At 41.0% G+C, this 21111-nt stretch overlaps 1 protein-coding gene across 1 annotated transcript in view; it reads left to right on the forward strand.

Moving 5' to 3' along the window:
• The window catches only part of cspg4 (chondroitin sulfate proteoglycan 4), a 67650-nt gene that overhangs the window by 24751 nt on the left and 21788 nt on the right, over positions 1–21111 (forward strand). The window contains exons 2-5 of the mRNA XM_040133578.1: positions 12570–12733; positions 14294–17848; positions 19619–19807; positions 19986–20261. Coding sequence (XP_039989512.1) covers positions 12570–12733; positions 14294–17848; positions 19619–19807; positions 19986–20261 — 4184 coding nt within the window. The remainder of the gene's footprint in view (positions 1–12569; positions 12734–14293; positions 17849–19618; positions 19808–19985; positions 20262–21111) is intronic.

The raw sequence follows: 21111 nt of genomic DNA on the forward strand, positions 1-21111 counted from the left end.
CTCACATTCAGGACACACACCTCCATAGATCGGCTCTGTCGCTGAGAAGCAGCCAGCCTCCAACAATAGCTGCCCTGAGCTGTTGTCATTCTCGAGGCTGGTGGTACAGTAGGGGAGGGAGTCTGATATATCCACAGTGATCTGCAATACATATGTTTGTTTCAAACACGTCGATGAGCATTTAGTAGAATCAGCCATGCATATTTGGGGGTTACACAAAGGGAGAGTATGAGCAAGTTCTCTCAGACAAAATGAAGAAATTACACCGTAATCAGTCAGAGGCAATGAGGTGCGTTACTCGCAATTATATCTGGTGAATCCACGGAGAGGTTGTTGGAACAACAGCCCATTCAAACCGCTTTCTCTTTTTATCTAAATGCAAATTGGGTGTAATAAGGACCCAGTCTGTCTATCTGCTGAAGTTCTGTGCCAACTTGCAGGAAGAGCAAAATGAAAAAAAGCTGTCTGATGTAGCTCTCAATCTTTCTGTACTCACCCTTTGTATTTTTTCAGCCTCCCAGAAGCTTCCCAGTTTCTCTATTTTATTTCTAATCATATTTCTCTCTGTCTGACCATTTTGCCTTTCTAGATTTTTTCTAAAATGTTTTGTGCTTTCTGTTTTGAGGCATCCCTGAGGTCCAGCAAGCTATGATTGATGCACATGAACTCGTGGTACTGTGGCTTCAAATCTGACGCAAGACCCTTGTCACAAGTTCCCCTCTTCTGCAAAACTTTCACACGTAAAACTAAGGAGAATATCCTCACCAGAAAAAAGACAGCATTGACTGTTTATTCAGACGCTTAGGACAGCCGACTGTATGTTCACAATGTCCTGACGACCGACATCTTGTGGTCATGCAAATAATGACTGTCCCCTCAGGAACAAAGGTGGACGTGGAGTGACTTTGTATATAACCGCAAAACGTCTGAGGTCGGTGTAGATAGTTTGCATACAAAGCAACTTTAACACCAAAGAACATGGTTCACATCCCCTGTAAGTAATAAACTTTGGTAACTTTAACCCAGGCGATCTTTCCTAAACCTTCGCCAAGTAGTTTTAGTCACCTAAACTTAACCAAACCTGACCTACTTTTCTCCCTATCACTAATTCTCCTATTTTATCCGACAACACATTGTACTATCTAAATAACACCTTATATAAGATCGTTGTTAATCAGTATCTTCACCTTCCTGTCTCAAATAACACCTTTGGATCTAAGGGAGGATGCAGCTGCAGCCAAAGTACAACTTTCCCACCCCGCGTTTTTCTTGCACTGTGGTGGCCAAGGCCGACAATTCTATCACAAATGTTGCAACCTATAAGCAAATAAAGTGCTTCAAGGTGAAGTGATGGCTGGAAGCTATATTTGAGGTATTTATACTTTGAATAAAAAGTGTCTGTGAACAGCTGATCGAAACACAGAGCTTGGTCATCTCAGCAGATTTCAGTGGGCTAATATCTGATCCATTTGTTGTCAGCCACTGCCAAGCGTTTGTTCAGAAAAGAACAAGTACAGATTGCTGGAAGAACAAAGGGTTTTATTTTATACCACAAAGGTTGGTGCAGGCATCATCAGGCATCATTGATTACACCGCTGGACTTCTACTGCTGCTACATGTGAACACAGCTGCCACGGGGTGTATGTTATGTACAGTAAACAGTGGCTTGTGGCAGAGGATGCATGTTGCCACTACTTCCCCTCAGGCCCACTGTAGTGTGCAGAGTGGCTGCTGTCAGCGAATGATTTGGCAGGGATTCAGAGTTTGTTTCCCCGTAGGGCAATTTTGTCACCACATGTTTAAACCATTACCACAGATGTGGCATTTAAGCCCAACAAGACCGGTGTTTACGTTTAATGTGTATTCTTATGTTGAAGCCTTATATGCCATGTGTGGGCAGAAATGACTTCACATGTCAGATGGCACAATTGTTTTTGTGGACTGAGAAAAAGAAGCGGACTTGTGGTCAGAAGTTTACCAGTTTGATCCCTGGACCAGTTTAGCAAATCTGGGAAACAGAACTAAAAGTGTAGTGCCGGTTACTTCTTCATTACCACTGCTAGGGAGCTCTCTTACCTCCCATTGGATTGTTAGCTTCCCGGTGTGTGTATGTAACTGTGTGGTGTAGGGCGTTCCTGGAAAAAGAAATTCAAAGTAAAAACTTTCACATCCCCACTTTTGCCACTTAATGCCTTTTCAAATAACCATTATTGTTCTGACTGTTTTGGTTTTAGACATACATTACATTAGTATACAACAATTCATATGAAACTCAAACAAAAAAATTAATAAAAACACTTCAAATTACTACAAATCAGTGGTTTTGAATCCATTTTATCATCTTAGAAATTCATCCATTTGTGATAAAAACTCAAAATAACAAGTGAGAGAGAGGAGTCTGTCTCAAGTTCAAATCCCCAGAGACTACTCCTAATGTCTTCTAACCAGCTACCAACATTTTCCACTAAAACCAGTGCTGTCCATCTTGAAGTCAGTATTTCAATAATGAAACCAAGCAGTGGAAATTGTGGAAAAATGAAATGGATGTATAAGTTGGAGCGGGAACACTGAAGTGTTGTTTAAGTTGTTACGCAGTGTTCCCGGGCTTTCCGTGATATATGCTGTTTATTTTGGGCTGAAAACGGCGGGTAGAGACAGAGTGAGAGTAGGATGGAGGGAAGGGAAAGGGATGATGTTGTTGGGAGGGGGTTGGGTGCTCCTAACTTCTCCTGAATGAGAGCGGAGCTGGAGAAAAGTGCCTGGGTGGACTGGGTGGAGCAGGGCGGGCCTCCTCAACGGTAGCCTGGTGGAAAATGGTTGTGTGAATGGCGGGAGGCGGTGGGCTGACTCAGCCAGCAGGCAAAGGAGGAATGACTGTCAGGTTTTTAGACTTGGGTGTGTGTGTGTGTATATGTGTGTGTTCATGGCTACAAATAAGTGCACGGCTGAGTCTGGGTGTTTATGTTTGCACCATGTACTTCTGTCTGTGGGTGTGTGCACTGGAATGGTTTAGAGTAACGCTGGTTGATGGAAGGGTTTGAGAGCGAGCATCTGGATAAAGCATTTATCTGGGCCTAAATTCAGTGAAGTTAAGGGAGAGAGAGAAGTGTCTCCAGGGTTTGGGGGGAAGGGTGAAACGGTAAGGTGGCGGGGGGGGGCAGTCTGAGCTGGAGAGGGTCAGTCTGGTTGTGTGTTCCTTCAGCTGGTTCTCATTAAGGGGCTAATGTGACGCTCTGATCTCAAAAACAAAATGACTTTGCAGACCCAAGTTAAAGCCGGATATGGGCTTTGGGAGGCCCCTTCACTTCAGCTTCTGTGTCACAGTTTCCCTCCTTGGAGCCCGGCAAGACTGGGGGCCTCATTTATAGAAAGGCCTCCCTATCAGATTTGGTCTTGGAAAAGTGTGTAATTATGAAGTTTGAAACTTTTGTGACATCCAGTCCTGCCTCTAAACATTAAATCAGTGTGAGGTTTAATTAAGATGAGAAACGTGACACATTTCTAATGTTTTATTTGTTTTTGTTTGGTTTATCTGTGCATAATTTGAAGCTGGATTTAACATTAAAAACTAGGGCTGGGCCATGAATGTGTGAAATATGGTAGTATCGAAAAGCTAGCAGTAAATGCTTGGTCATATTTGAGCTCTACTTCTTAGAATCATAATTTAGCCCAAATGTGTTCGATAAACTGACTTATAAAGGACTTTTCTATCTTGGCAGACAAATCGCTTTACAAATTGCCTCCAACTCACCCATTCACACGTGGCAGTGGGGCTAATGCAAGGTACTGACCTTGCTACTGGGGGCAAATTTGGGTTTAGTGTCTCACTCATGGACACTTTCACATGTGGCTACAAGATGCCAGGGACTGAGCCAATTTGGCATCTGCACCAAAACCCAGGTGTCAAATCAGCACTTTATTATGGAAATATTTTAAATAATACTAAGGACACAAAAATCTACAAATCTTTTTGCATTTATAATAAATGGGACCCTAGTGAAAGATAAAGACAAAAATAGATATAAAACAATACAGGGAGAGTCGGTTAATTTATTATATCTGCCAGGGAAATATTTGGCCCCTACAGCAACCAAGCCAAACTCTATCAAGTTTTCCCCCATAACTGATTCCAGCTGTGGGCAGCTAATCCGGGTCCGAGTCCCAAATCTCTTCCCCTGTTTTGGCGTCTAGGTGGAACGATATACGACAATGAATTGTTACTCAGAAAAGTGTTTTCCAGCTCACTACGAAGCCAATGTCACGCTGATAATTACTGGTGTAGTGACTGATGCCTGCACTCGTACTCATAACTACAGTCATAAGGGCAGTCTGAGTGAAAGAATAATGGAGCTGTTGATGTGTCAGAAACGACTGTTGATGATAAATGAATCAGACCTTGGGAGAATCAGGAAGAGAGCCGACACGCAGACATGCCTTTTCAGCGGCCCCCCCCCAAAAAGTGTGTGATGGTGGAAATTATGAGACCAAACGATAGCGCTGTCAAGTGCTCTCTGCTCATACATGCTTTAAATTGTCACAGTTATAATAATGCCTCAGGCGCTCTCAATAGTGCTCAGCAGAGAACCAGTCGTATGTATGATGGAAAAATTAAAACCCACAGAATGACTGAGGACAAAAAAAAACCTCAAGAGCAAAGTATGTTGACATTAAGTGAAGTACCAGCAATTGTGGAGGCATGTCTGAGTCACAACACAGGGACAGTGGCTACATCAGGAATGTGTGACTCCTCATGTCAAAGTTGGAAAACCTCCAATTCCAAAGTAAAGGAGTACTCCACTGAAAATCTATCTTTTGACCATCATATGCAGTTATTTATGCTCTCTTCAATACTCGTAAAGAAATGGTTCAACATTTTGGGAAATACACTTGTTCGAATTCTTGCCAAAAGTTAGATGAGGAGATCGATATGGAGCTGGAGCCAGGAGGCGTTTAGCTAAGTTTACGCTGCTGTTCACCTAGAAAAAGTTAAAGCACATAACTCTGTGTAAAACCCCATTTTGTTGAACAAGTTTTGTACTCGGGCAGAGCCAGAATGACTGTTTCCTCCTGCTGCCAGTTTTCATGCTAAGCTAAGCTAATTGCCCTCCAGCTCCAGCTCCATAATTTACGCACGCGTATGAAATTAGTCAATCTTTTCATTTACTTCATGGTGAGAAAGCAAATAAGTGTACTTCCCAGCATTTTCAACCCTAACTGTAAATGTTTGTTGCATTATTCCTTCATGGATCATTATAGTTAGCTTGTACAGCTAATTAACTGTTAGCTAACGGATTCCATTAGCGACCCATGGTCACAGCAAACAATTTCAAAACATGTCAAAGTGTCCATAGAAACTTCTTAAACCACACTTGCAGTGTAATCCACTTTTACAGTGTGGATCTTGTTCAGTATGTTCTTAACATTTGTAGCTTTGTCAATAAATTGCTAATGGTTCAACTTTCAACGAATCTTTGGAGCTATAGTACATATACAGAGCAATAGTGCGACATGAAAGCAGTGTATCTAGCTACTAGTATGTTAAAGTGAAATTGTGATTGTTGCTATGAGTGAAGGAGCAAGCTACAAGCATTTTAGAGCATTGCACATGGAAGGTTAACCTGCCATGTGCAAGACACTATACATACTCTAAAAATGCAGAAATTTTGGGAAGTTATGCAAAGATGTACACATCATGGAAAATGGATTAAAAAAAAGCCCCATTACTAAGTCGATGATGATGTCCGTTAATTACAACTAGAGCTTTACAAACATGGGATGTGGTATTACACTCCAAAAAGGTGGCCTAAAATAAAGCCAACATTAAAATAATTTAGTTTCATTATCCGCACTAATCAGTGGATGTAACAACAGGAAACAGAACCTCTCTGCTCTCCCACTTTGTGTTGACATTGTAAATATCAGAGACTTAAGTGGCTGTACTTAGCTGCCAGCTAATTTCCAGCTGCTATCACTTTGGACCATCAGTGCTGTGGAACAGAACAGTCTAGCCAGTCGTGCATTAAATGCTGTGCTCACAGTTTGTTCTTTTTTTTTTTTTTTTTTTTTAATAAAGCTATCGGATAATGAACTTTAGTTAGACCTAGGCCTATAAGAATATGTCAGGTGTGAAGAAGCAGAAGGGCAAGACACTTTCTATTCTGCAAGATGAGAATTGTATCGTTGTAAAAGACTTAAGCTTAATAGTACATACGTGATTTCCATTGGGCTCTACTTTCCTCCTTTCTGACCCCTCCCTTGACACGCTGTTCTACCCACTTTTTCACACGGTGACATTTCACACTGGAATTCAATACCGGTATGTTAAAATGTCCTTCAACTCAGTCTATAAACAGCCCTGCTCTAGCTGAAGGGAAACAGAGAAAGTCACAGCTAAATGTGTAAACAATCACTTGTTAGAACGTTTCTTGCAGTACATCAGTATTTGGCAAAAGAAAAGTGTGTTTGTGAATTTGCATAGAGGGGGTCAGCTGGTGTGAGGAGGGATATAGGTTGAAATAGTATGGTGGGGGGGTCAGTCCTCTGATGTCACGGGGAGATTATTTTAACAGGACCCACCCACTGGGACCTTGGCAGTTGATGGCTTCCGTGGCTCGGCTGGGCTGACAGAGGCATGCTTTGTATTAGCCAGTCATAAACTACAGCGGAGCCCCGAGTCACTACAATGCTTCTGTTCACGGCTGTGTTTGTCTTACAATGTTGTTAGGTGAGTGAGATCATCAGCCCGTGGTCATTATGACCAGTGAGTATTTTAGAGCCAACAAACTGTGAATTTGTCACACACCTTATTCGGCTGGAATATTAGAGTTTGAGGAAAGATGTTTGCCTTGCAGCTGACGCCTGACTTGAAAAGCGGAGAATGTCCCACAGTGTACTTCTGAAGTAGCACAATATTTCTTTCTTTCATTCGCTGTTGCCTTGAAAAACATTAGAGCAAAGTTAACATGAACCTGAAATGCGGCCAAGATTTGACGGAAATATTTTCACTGGCAACTGTGCAATTGAGTGTACAGACCATAAAGAAGAGTTCATGGAGAGTTTCTCAAGTGTAAAAGACGACTGATCCTTCTTTCTAAAATGATTCGATTTCCTGCTGTCTGTCTTGTCTCAATCCACTCCGTCACTTTTTTTAACAAAGTTAGTCCTGCAACAGAGAAAAGCCCCCTTCCTTTTTTCTATATCCCTCTAAAAAAAAAAAAAAGTGGGGCTTTTCTATTCATTTTGTATGGAAACCCAGCCTTTCCGAACCCCTCACTCATTAACAGCACAGACCCAGACAACACTGAGTCTTTCACATCCTGCTTTCCCTCCCTTTTCTCACAGGTCCATTTTCCTAAGCTGAAATTACATTACTCTGCCATTCTCCTTTCACAGGGAAAGGTCATAATTTTTCGCTGCTGCCGCCACCCCTTGTCCGTTGTGTAAGTGCAAGTTTTACAGAGAGAGCACCTGAAAAGTTTTAATTATTGCCAGAGAGAAGGCCACCCGCTGTGACCCCACAGGCCTGTTTTTTTTTTATGTATTGTACCTCTTCACGCTGGCTAGCATTGCAGTGACTCAGCTGGATGCAGAGGTAGATGGGGATTTGAAAGGGGCTAAAATGATGCTGTGTTTGCCTTCACATTGACATAGCCTGGTCTGAGAAATGGCTCCATAAAGCTTGTAAAACTGTGTCCCCGGTGACTTCTGAAAAGTCAGTGGGGAAGGAGGGGGTCCTTATAAAGCAGTGCTGTCAAGGTATGTAGAGTTGTGGCTCTGCTGTCTGCTGTTTAACAGTGCTGGAGTTAGCAGTATTTCCTTATACACACTGCTGCATACAAAGTCTGGTATGTAAACATGTTGCACCGACATGATCGCTTCCTTTTAAGAGCAGCTACTGTGCTGTAATTAGTGTGGGAATATCATTTGTTGAATAAATGTGTTTCTGGTTATGCATTGTTCACAGTAGGTATGTTGTCATTTACATTAATCAGAATTAACACTACGTTTATAGAAAAAGCATAATCTGAAGTGGTAAACGTTCTTCGCTAAATGGTTTTCCAATAATTATCATTTAACGTTTGATTGACACACTCAATCAGTTCCTGTGTGCCACTGGCCACAAGAACCATCTGGCAACTCTGTAAACTAGATATAAGCAGTTCCTATTCATTTGTTTAGCTAATTATGTAATGACTGCATAGATTATGTTCAGTGGCAACATTTTCTCAAGTGTTTTCAAAGCAGGAAAGTCGGCGCGAGGTGGTCGGGGCGGATGGTGGGCAGGCGCAAAGCAGTGTTTAAATTTGAGGAAACAGCTTTGTTTTTGGTCAAATGTTAATACAATAAACACATCCTGTCTTATAATTCAAGTCACTCTTGCCTTTTCTAAATCTTACCAAGCTCTTTGAGTACCTAAACATATCCATTAAAAAAAACTTTACTTGTGCTCCAGTTGCTTCAAGAGGATTTTGCATTTCAACCGCGGATTGAAGGGATAACAAAAGTGATATGTCGTCTTGAATGTTTTGCAAACACATTCGGTAGAAACACTTTTCGATTTATTACGTTGACAAAAAACACATTCACATTTCTGTCAAGACGTATTTTTGCTTCTGCCAGTTACTAGTAGACATGACTTCCAGGAGACGGGTTTGGCCCCCATTTTGCAGCAGAAAGCTCCAACACTGACAAACTAAAATGACCTGAGTGAATTTATAACACAACAGATTTATGTATTCACTTTGATAAACGAGCTGCAATAAAGGATTACTTTTATTTTTGATTAATCTTTGGATTATGTTTTTGATTAATCAGTGGTTATGGTTAATAAATTGCCATATCTTGTCCAACAAAAAGTCCTAAACCCAAGGGTTTTTTTCTGTTTAACAGAGAAAAGTAGCAAATTCTCCCAACTGAGAAGCTGAAACTAGCAAAGGTTTGGCATTTTTGCTAGATAAAATTGTTGAGCATTTTTCTGACGGTCAACTAATTGATTCAGATTAGCTTGTTAATTAGCTGATCAGTAGATTTTCTGATGTTCAACTACTCCTATATATTATAAACAATGTTCCGATGGTTCACGGAGACGCTATCTGCAGACATATCCGGAAAACTAATGTTTGTCACAAGCTCATCATGGTAATGCCCGTGCGATCATATGGTAAATGCTATTACACCCTTGAGAGCTCTCCAGGTCTATCCATGGTTAACAACAGCCTATCCTTCCTATAATTATATGCAGGAGACATTATGCCCTGTTGTAGTAGACACAGCCCTGCAAAGGCAATGAACGACCAACATAACCTCTATTTTTAGTCAAACTAACTATGCTTTAACCATGGGTCATGCAAAGTGTTTGTTTGGATTACTGGCAGTGTTACCATGGCAAAATTTTAGTAGAGAAACAAACACTAGGTATCCTTGCTTCAACATTTTAAACAAGCATTTCATATTATTTACATATTTAAGTGATTTAAGTGTTTCTTTAGTGATCAGTACAATTGGGGGAGTGAAAATCAGGATCCTAAAGGCTCGAATGCTGTCTGTCGAGTGCATCTTCGCACTCGCTTAAAATATGACTGAAGTGACATTGACTCATCGGCGCAGACAAATCAAAGGACACAAAGTCAGCTGAGTGTCTCCGATCTTCCTGCACTTGTGGTCAGTGTGTCTCTCTTCCCCATAGCTTTTCCGGACATTAAGACCAAAAGAGGATGGAGAAGAGGAGGAAAGGGAAAGAAAGACAACGGGGTAATTCATTCAGTCGTATGTGAAAGAGGGGAAGACTCGGTTTCCTCCAAGCATTATAAATACAAGCGCAGTCAGTCATCAAATTATAGCCATCTGCACTGGCCTGAGACCAGGATTCTGCTTGACGCACAATAAAGTAGTGTGAGGAGGGGTGCGGTGGCTTAAGGGGATCAGAGACTGTCCTCTTAGATGGTTAAACCTCCACACACAGAGAGAAACCAACTGTGGCAGCAGCTTCACAGCTCCAGCTTACACTCTTAAGGAGCAGGGATGATTCTTTACAGATAATGATGCCTCGTCAGCGAAACCACCTCGGCTAGATCCCATCTACACCCAGCCCAAAGTCCCTGGAAGATGGAGCTTATTGCTGAGTTGTATGTTGCAGTAGAAAACAAGAGTTGTGTGATTCACAGTCCTCCAATGATATAATTCCCTCTTTGCATACTTGTTAGACAGTGTGAACACAGAAACAGTTGAAGCAAGGGTGTGGGGACACAAGCAGTGCCACAGAGCAGGGCATTTGTAAAGATTGCATATTGAAAATGTGCTTTTCCTACATGAAGCCTATTCTATACAGAGCTTTACACAGCTTAGCTGGGGAACTAATGAATTCCAGGTCCAGGTACACTGCAGAGAGTAAAGCTATTGTGTGTATCATTAGAAAATGTGCTCCTTTTCCTGTAGGCAACAGCAGCAAGCTGAATTTGAACCAGCAAATCCCCAGGCAGAATTGTCCTGGCATCGTTCTCCCCTTCAGCTTTTTATCCCCATGCTCAGTGAACAATCCAACAAAAGCTCGGGTTTAAGAACCATGGAGCTCATTGCGATTTTCTTTGTTAATGCAATTGCCTGTAAGAAAAGATTCTGTTCCCCCATTTTTCAGCTTCAGCCTGAAGGCCCCCGAGCAATTAGCACTAGTCTCTCATTTGGAATACCTTAGCCATAGCAGAAACTCTCTGAACTGTACCATAACAGCCTTTAGCACAGTCAGTCACAGCTAATGACCAGAGCCTCCGAAAAGTGACATTTTGAAAATGAATGATGTGTAACTGTGATAACTTTTTTTTGGATACAGTTATACAAATAATATTTGCATGTTCTGCTTCATTCTCCTTTTGAATGAACAGAGGGGATCGTATTGCTTTACTTTTGCTACGTTTTCTCTCGTTTCTTTCGGCTCATTTGTGAGCATTCACACAATATGGATTACAAAGTTCAATATGTGATAATGTCAAAAACTATTTCCTGTGATATTTATTTCTGAGAGCCACCAACATGGCATTTCTGTGGCTACAGGAGACCGGTGCTGTGCAGCATTGTATAATCGAAAGTGTCTTTGTGTATCTGGCCCTGTGCTGAGACCGTTCATCACTGACTTTGTTCGTGACAGAGCAGCCTTGGAACCAAAAGAAAACGCCTCTTAGTGAAATCACAAAAGCATGGGCACGATGATAAAAGCTTTGCTTTTGTCCTTGCCGAAATCAAAATGATTGTCTTTGTTCACATTTCCAGTGTTTGTTGCTGATCTGGTATTGGAAGGGTTCATTTACAGGAAGAGAAACCAGAGGACAAATGTACCCGTCAATGTTCTGAAGCTGGCAGCATTGCATTAATGTAGATGCAGCACAGACACAGACTGCCCTTTAAACGCACACACGTACACGCACTTATTGGCTCTCACACCATTGACACCTTTGAACAGAGTCTTGAGAAAATAGTTTTTCCATTTATAGCTATGAATTTGAATGTTTAGTATCTTATTTTCTCCTCTCCTATTTTCTGACTCAGTCATGTCTGAGAAGTGACTTTGTGAGATCTTTGCCTCGTGGCATCGAGCCCACCATCCTGCAAGGCTACTGGATGCTACCACTGAGTTTGAGGGAATATTTTAGCCTTCATCATCTCATAGGAATGTTCTAACTTTGATACAGCAGTGTCTCTCTCTGATTTATTATTCCAACTGTTCCAAAGCATTAGCAGTCTGTGATCAGAAGACTGCCTTCTTCACTGTTTTCCAACGAGTGTTTTGGACTGCCACTCCAAAGAGTGCGAGTGCGTGGCTAATGGAAAGCCCCCTTTCTATATCTCTTGGCTAAGGCCATGGGAAATCCATGCTGAGGAAACGGGGTCTTGGGGGTGGTCCAGTTTAATCTCAGAGCATGTGCACTGGGAAGTAATTGACTTCCTCCGTGGTTTACATTTTGTCAAGTGCCCCAGACAGCACAGTCCGAGGCAGGTGGCTGAATTTGCATATCATTGGACATGAGACAGCTCAAGCCTGGAAAATCCTTCCCCCCAAGACTCTATATGCCCGGAAGGGGTAATGACTGATGTCTCAGTGAGAGAATCCCTTTGAGGCCAGAGGAGCTCCTCTTAACCGTGGAGCAGCTGGAGGCCACCTTAGCAAGTTGTACTGTAACGAGACTCAGAAAAATGCTCATCTAATTGGTTTCTCCAAATGTTCATGTTTGAATTCATAGAGTTTCCAGTCAGCAGGTATCTTTTTGTGTTATCCCAAGGTAGTGATGTTGCCACAGTGTAGAGAAAATTGTAAAATCAGACTATTTTATTTTTCTGCGGTTAGAATTTGGTGCCTTTCCTGTCTAAATGAAAAAAGGCATATGCGTTTTTGTTGGGGTTTTTTTGTCCTCGTTCAAAAGTTCACAGTGAAAGAAAATTTGGCTGTGTGTGTTAGCATAGGGTGACAAACAATGAAAATCCCTGATTGCTGCAGTTATTGTGTATACCTTTCTCTTTTGGGCTACCAATATGCCTCTGACTTATCTTTATATGATATAAATTATTTTCACTCTTCACAGAATCCTACTTTGGAGACAGCCACTGCAATTTACAAGTCTTCCAAGATGTCTCCACCTTCCAACTGTCACTACTGATTAAGACAAGTCGGCGAAGTGGGCTGCTGCTCCTGGCTGCAGGAATGGAGGACTACCTTTTCCTTGAGCTCCAAAACGGGAAAATACAGGTGCGTGGCTAACAAGCTGTGGAGGAGGGTGAAATATTTTGAGACCTGTAAGATAATGTAGGTTGGTCAGTCCCAAAAATAAAAAAAAAGAAGTTGCATCACTTTGATTTTAGCTCACATGGTAAAGCAGAGGTTTGATATGTAAAAAGTAGGAATCTTAGTACTTAACACTATTTTTAAGAGAAAATAGTGATACTACCTAAAGACAGAGCATGACTTGAAAATTGCTTGAATAAAAATAAAATAGAAGCTAAAATATGGTCACTAAATTTGCACATTAAAGGAGATAAGACAAAATTGTTTTCCTTTTGTGCTAAAAAAAATAGTTTCAAAACCAAAATGTATTAGCATTATTACAGTGTTAGCTTACATACAAGTGTATCTTCACAGATTCCATTTTTATAAACAAGTGTTAAACACGTATTTAAATTCAATGCCAAAGTCAACCATCTCTATCATTATTCACTCACTTACCAATACAGTAGGTGTATAGCATCTTTTGTTGTCCTGTGTTGTTTTGCTGAAGGATCATTTAAGGTAGGGAAAATGCTTTATACATAATGAGACACCAGTGTTTAGTTTGTTATTTTAGGAGAATGATAACCTATTGATTCATTCCCTGCTATAATCCCAAACACATAGTTTAGCTGCAAAATATACCACCTATCTTAAACGCATAACGAATTGGCATATTAGCTTGTGAAGAGTGTGAGAGAGTTTTGAAAGTCATTCAGCTTCAAGACTTATATATATGACACATTTCATTAGACGCCACTCTATGCACAGCTGAAATTGATTCGATTTTTCTGTTGTCTTCTCTAGTTGTCTCACTGGAATGATAACCATGACGTTTTACATAATATAGATTTTTACCCAAAGGAAAATATCCCTGCTTTTATAACGAGGTGACATCTCAGGGTATGTGTAATAAAAGGAGATATTACCTTTTTTAGTCTTCTTCGTCCTGTTCCACTAAGTGCTACGAGATGCACTGAGCAAATAGACTCAAGGCCTTACAAAAAATAAATGCCTTCTCTTTCTTGCATGTGTAAGAATCATGTTTAACTTTATTTAAGCAAAACTCAGATCTCTGATTTTATCAGTGAAACTTCTCTGAACGGGTTCATTTTTAAAATATAGTTTAGTCAGCCCTACATGAGGAATTTTCTTGGGTTGTAGATCCATTGCCTAGACTTTAAATGTTAATATTATAGTAAAATTAAGCTTACACTAAAGGGTTTTATGAGTCAATGAATTAGCGTCCCATAAGTGGTAAATGAAAGGATCCAAAAATGATAATGATCATAGATAAGAGGATTTTGGTTGGTGTTTATGCGTTCAAAAGAGAGTTTCTTGTTCATAAATATTGATAGGACTGCACAACATTGTTTTAACATATAGTGTTCACACCATTGTAGAGATGGCATTCCCTTTTAAAAATTAGCCGAGTTCTAATGGCTCTACAAGTCACACAAGTATCAATACCCCATATGCCACAGTATAAAAGCTGAAATTTATTTGAAGTTATAAGTTAAATAAAATATTTTCATTTTCCTTTAGGCACGGTTGAACTTGGGGGCCGGAGAGGTGACACTGTCCTCATCTCAGGGAGTACAACTGAACAACCTCCTGGACCACAAAATCTCACTGACACTGCAAGATGGCAGACTCACCATGATTATTGATGAGCTCTTTCCAACATATGTTCCTGTGAACGACGATGGGGAACAGCTCAATATTGACCTGGGCATTTGGCTTGGAGGAGCAGGAGACCTAGATGCTCCCTACCTCAGCAATGCCATTCCCCCTTTCCGTGGGTGCATGACTGAGGTCAAATTTGAGTCCCATCAGTTTGATATTCTCAGCACAGCATTTAAACAATGCCATGACACGAAGGAATCCTGCAGCAGTGAGTTTGAGGCTGGTGATGGCGAGGCAACTAGTTTCAGCACTCCTGATTCCTTCATTTCTTTCCCCACCTGGAGCGGGGCTAGTGGTGCTCCAAGGGTCTTGGAGTTCCTAATGAAAACCACCATTGAGGATGCACTACTTGTTTTCCACCCTGGCAGAGAGTCAGACTTCATTGCTATTGGTGTTGTGAAAGGCTATCTCAGAGGTGTGCTGGACCACGGCAATGGCATGGAGGTACTGGAGAATATCCAGGTGCAGCTGGATGATGATCAGTGGCATAGAGTTAAGGTCCAGATCAGTCAGGATTCTTTTGTCATTAATGTAGATAGCCAGTCTTCCTCGCTCCCTCTTGACTCATCGCAAAAACTGGACTTGGTTGGAAACCTGTATTTAGGAGGCATCCAGGGGAAAATGAAGGAGGTCTTTCGTGAAAGTGGGTCCTTAAATCGTGCAGAGGAGGAAATGACAGCTGAATCCTTTATTGGTTGTTTGGGGGAAATCAAAGTAAATCAGAAGGACCGTAGCCTACAGGATGCTTTGGTGACCAAAGATGTTCACGTTAAATGTGAAGGAGAGGACTATGACTACTCAAGTTATTATGATGTAGACACAACTACAACTTCTCCGCCTGTCCGCATCCGATACGTTGATATGGACTTGATTGAACAACATTGCTACCCAACAGATGGCACACCAGAGATTTTCAAAAATGTGACAAAACTTCTTGATGTCACACCATTGTTTGTCCCTGAAGGTGGGGACGTTTTTCTTGATATCAACAACTTAAGCCCTACATTTGACCTCAGTGCAGCGGGATTGCGTCAGTCAGACATTATCTTTACTCTCCAGAATGATCCCTGGTATGGCCTGGTTGATATGAACATTAACACAAAACGCATACAAAAGTTCACTCTTCTGGATGTTGTCAATAAGAAAATTAAGTATATGCATGATGGACATGAAAGGCATGCAGATCAAATTCAGCTAGAGGTGGTTGTTAACAGTGATGTTTACCTTCCAGAGTGTCTGAAAACTCCCCGTGAATATGTCCTCCCAGTTGAAATACTGCCCGTCAATGATATACCACAACTTAGTGGAGGAGAAATCGCTATCACAGAAAATGGCAGGACGCGTTTGGGCCCAAACCTTATCAAAATCATGGATTCTGACACCCGCTGTGATGAATTAATTGTTAGTGTAACATCAGAACCTTCCATGGATGTTGGTTACTTAGAAAATGGTCAACAGCCAGGAAAAAGCATCTCAGAGTTCACTTGCAGGGAGCTGAAAGATGGGAATATCTATTTTGTACATAGAGGGGGAAGTCCTGCTGGAATTACCTTGGAAGTGTCTGATGGACAGTCAGTAAGCCGTTCAACTACTTTAAACTTGTCGGTGACACAGCCACATATTACTATTGTCACCAACACTGGCCTTCTCTTGTCTCAGGGAAGCAACTCGTCCATAGGTATTCAAAATCTGGCGGTCCTCGCTCATCCTCGTAATGGGGATATTATGTATAACATAACACAACTGCTGTTATTTGGGGAACTACAGATAATGACAAGTGATGGACTGTACAAGCAGGTTACAACTTTCCATCAATCTGATCTGGATCACAACCGCCTTAGATATGTCAGCACAGACTCCAATGACCAGGAAGATACTGTGGTGGAGCGGATTCAGTTCAACACCCACCTGGGGCAGTTCTCCCTTTGGAACAACACCTTCCTAGTAAAGATAATCCCTGCACAGGTAAAAGTTTCTAACCTGGTTCCATTGGAGATGGAGGCTGGTGAAGAGCAAACAATCGGACTCACAGAGCTTCAGGCCGAAGTAAAAGGGAAAAACCCAGATCCACAAACTGTAAAATACATCCTTGTCAAGCCTCCGACACTGGGTAGTCTCCAGTTGTTAGAAAAAGAGCTAGCTGAAGGTGATATGTTCACCCAAAAGGACATTTTGGACAGTAGTGTTAGCTACAGGGTCAGGGTGCAGAGAGCTGTGGATAGTATAGACCAGTTTCAGTTCAGAGTCTTTGCAGAGGATCAGTACTCTCCTCTTTACACCTTCCCAATTAATATTTTTGCCAGTGCAGATGCTCCTGTTTTGACCAATGAGAGGCTGGTTGTCTTGCAGGGTGGTGAGCACACACTGAACAAAAACTATCTTTGGATGCAGTCACCAAGTTCTACAGATTTTGTTTACCGGGTAACGCAAGGGCCAAAGTATGGGCGACTGATTAGGGACTCCCCTCCAGGGCAGCCTAGATTTGAGGGGGCAATTAGAGTTTTCAGTAATGAAGACCTCCATCTTGACAGGCTTATTTACAAGCATGATGGCTCCAAGACAAGCAGTGATGAGTTCCATTTCTCAGCATTTGATCAAGGAGCAGAAAGTTCAGACATTCACGAAACAGTGAGTGGTGTTTTCAGAATATCAATCCAGTCCAAGAACGAGCATGCTCCTGTGAGGGTTGTGGATAAAGTCTTAAACGTGGTCCGCCATGGTCAGCATCTGCTAACAACTGATGTCATCCAGTTCAAGGACGATGATTCAGGTTTCAATGACTCACAAATTGTCTACGCTCGAGAGGGAATCCTCTCAGGCAATATCGTCTCAACATCTAATCCATCACAGCCTCTTTTCCGTTTCACGCAAGCCGACCTGCGAGATAAGAACATCCTCTTCATTCACCACGGAGCAGATCGCGAACGCTTCTCACTGCAGGTTTCGGATGGCTTCCACAAGACCACGGCGCTACTTGAGATCCAGGCAGGTGAGCCCTACCTGCGAGTGCTGAACAACACAATCATTGTCATCGACCATGGAAGCACCAAGACCCTTAACACCACCCTGTTGAGCGCTGACACCAACATGGACATAAGAGACAACAGCGAGATAAAATTCCAGATTAGATCCCCACCTAGTGATGGAAGGATTATTGTGAGTGGGGTTGAGGCTTCAGCGTTCACCCAGGAGGACCTGAAAAAAGGTGTTGTGTCGTATGAGCATAATTATGAGAGTATGAGGTCCAAGGACTCTTTCAGCTTTACCGTCCAAGCACGAGGACATTCTGAAGACGGCACATTCAGGATTAAAATATTCAAGCAAGGTTACCTCTCTGAACCTGAGGTGATAACCAATGAGGTCATCATTTCCTATGAGGAAGAGCACACCATCATCAACCAGGATCAGCTCAAGGTAATGTTTACTCACTTCGGTATGTTGAGCAAAACTCTTTTTTTTACCGGAGACTTTTGCATATGATCAAGAGCTATAGTTAATAAATCTACAATTTAAAGTCATTTGTGTTGCTGACATTTAATCTGTGCAGCATACATTTGTTTTTATTCAACAAGGTAGCATTTAATATTATACAATATGTCAATACTGTGACAGGACATCGTCTTTGTCTTTTTCAAGTTTATTTTTTCTTTGTGACAAAGAACTTTAACATAACTCATTCAATCATACTGCCTTGTTTTATCTCTACATCTACCTCTCTACATTCCAACCACATGAAAGCATGCCTAAAAATGACTGTGCAGTTGCTGCTTTTAATCTAGTTTATGTACTAAATTACAGTCTATTTAGTGTGGAAAACTGAGCACTAAGTGTCCCCTGAGGAGCTTCCTGAAGCACACTGTAATTTATAAGATGAGTCTGCCTGCACTTCATCTTGAAAGCAATTAATGAGGTTTAAATTCTTGGTCAATTCTTAACACATTCCCTGTATACAGTATATAGCTCGACTTATAATGTAATACTTAAAATGTTCCCTCTTTTAAACTCTAATTTCACAATAGTAAACACATCTGAAATCTGCAGTATTGACTGGAGAAGAACCTAGACACCTGGTACACACTCTATTGAAATATGTAGTGAACAAAGCCTCGACGGAATGGCCTTTACTAGAGGTAAAATATTGACTTGGCTTCTGGGAGCTTTTCAAATGTGTGTCCTTACTATAAATTGGAAAGTAGTATGCTCGTCTGAAATATCGTTCAAACACAAGCATGACTGCTAAACACTCTTCAGGTTCCAGAGAGAGTTTATTAAAACTTTTCAAAGTGGAATGAATGTATGAATCTGCAATGTGGCTTTAAATGTTGCCAAATGTCCCATTGTCTTTTTCAGGTGTCGGTTCACCATACTGTCTAACACTGTGTCCCAACTCCATATTAACCTATAGAGTACACTGACCATTAAATTAACACTATGTACTAAAGTTGACAGTGTGACATTTTAGTATACTGCAAAATAATGTACTGTACTGACAGTCATGTACCATACTGTGCCTGTTCTAGAAAGAAAATATACAAGGCACCTAACTCCATGTCAGCCGAACCACAGCTTTGAAGCACTGCTTCCAATGAAATGAAAACTGAACAACCTCCAACCTCAAATGAAAACTGTTTTTCAAAGTTTTATTAGTTACTTTGATTTGTTTTGCCGACTGTTGTTTGGAGAAGTTGCAAAACCTTCTCCTATTTTTGTCAGCTGAGAGTAGTTCCTCAATTTCCATGTGTGTGTTTTATTGGGACACAACTGCGTCTATCCTAACCACACCTCAGAAGCCAAGCAATTAAAGTGTGGAAAAAAAAAAAAAAAAAAAAAAGAATTGGTGATTTAGAATTTTTCAGTGAAAAGGCATTGATTCATAAAGCAGTAAACAGGGTTGTCTTTCTTAGCTCATGAAAAGTTGTTAACCAACAGGATCATCTTTGTGTTTGCTGGCATTTTGAAGTACACTTAATTAGTCAAACAATATTTGTTATTTTACTAAATACACGAAACACATTTCCAGTTAGTACATTGCATGCTGTTGTGGACAGGGTTTTTGTCAAGCAAACTACTGTATTTACTTCTGCAAGTTTATCATTCTACAAAAAATAATTGCATGTTAAAATTTTGAATAATAAATTAACAGATCCGTTTGCTGTACTTTTGTACTCTACCTTTGATTTTTAGGTGGAGCAAGCTGATATTCTGCCTACAGAAATGGTGTTCACCATTAAAGAGCCTCCTCAGCTTGGTCATGTGGTTATGCTGACAAACAGTTCAGACAGCACGGCGTCCCCTGTCCTCGAGTACATTCACACCTTCAGTCAAGAGGACATTGATCAGGGGCGCATTCTCTATGTGTCTGCATCCATCCAGGTTTATTGTCATTTAAGTAATACTGTTGTAATAAATCAAATGTGGCAGCTTGTTCCCTTTCATATTCACACTGAGAGTAAAATTGGATAAAAACACAACCTCAGCCTCTGGTGGGTCTAATGTACAAGGTTTTATTTTTATTATATCGATAACTTATTTGAACATCCATCTCTTTCAGGGCAATGACGCCTTCAAAGTGGATGTCAGTAATGGTTTTACCACAGTGGAGGATTTGCAGATCTCTGTGAACATCGTCCCGCGGTTCATCCCCATCCAGGCCTTCAACTTTACCGTGAGGGAGGGCCTCAGCAGAGCAATTAATACAGAGATTGTAAACATCTCACATCCCTTCTACAGCTCAGCAAACATCGACTTTATTGTGGAAGAGCCGCCACAGCACGGTGACATTCGCTACCTCGATGGAGACGAACTTTCTTACTTTACATGGGAGGAGGTATGTAGTTCTGTCGTATAAGACACATAGAAATAACAAATTCACTTCCATGTTTCAACAAAAAATGTTATTAAGACTTAATCACATCCCCCTGACTCCTAATTCAAATAATATTACCTTTTTCTCCCATGTATCACCGTTGGTGTAAACCTTTATACGATCCCTTCCCTCACTAAGTATCAAAAACTTTTTAATGAACCATGAAGTAAAGTTTTACTGCCAAACAATATGGTACTATTCTACTATTATTGACATGATTAGCTGATAGGTAATAGGCAAGGTCATGGGCTGTTTGCTGGTAGCTGATGAACCAGCTCTTATCTTCCATATCCATTATTTTGGCATGCCTTGTTTTCAGTGCATGCATCCAACCAGTCGATGCTCCAGTTATATTTGCATGTTTGCCAGGAATGCTTGAATAGCCAGCATCATCCGAAACTAGCATACTGTATAGGGGAGTATCTGCAAAGTATGATCTTAGATCTTAAATGCCTAAATATGAAATAACTGATTTTGTACCACTTGGGGTCAAAGCAAAAACAAACTGTAAGCATGACACTGCCATATCACCACTTTTTATGTTGATATGGCAAACATGTTAGCAAATGACTGGCTAATTACACATCAAGCAGATACATAGCAATATTAGCATTTATTTAGAGTCATCTTTCTGGTCACCTGATTAAGTAGAGCTGCGGAGCAGCGCGATACTGATGTGTAGGTTTGTCACTTTGAGCAACACCTTTCACTCACAAGTAGTCACATGATCCATCGTTGATATGAAAATATTGATTATAGCTACTTTAAGGATTATGTTTTCCCTTTTGGTTTCCCTTGCTGTTTTCCAAGT

The sequence above is a fragment of the Xiphias gladius genome, chromosome 8 (genome assembly GCF_016859285.1).
Source record: "Xiphias gladius isolate SHS-SW01 ecotype Sanya breed wild chromosome 8, ASM1685928v1, whole genome shotgun sequence".
Lineage (NCBI taxonomy): Eukaryota > Metazoa > Chordata > Actinopteri > Istiophoriformes > Xiphiidae > Xiphias > Xiphias gladius.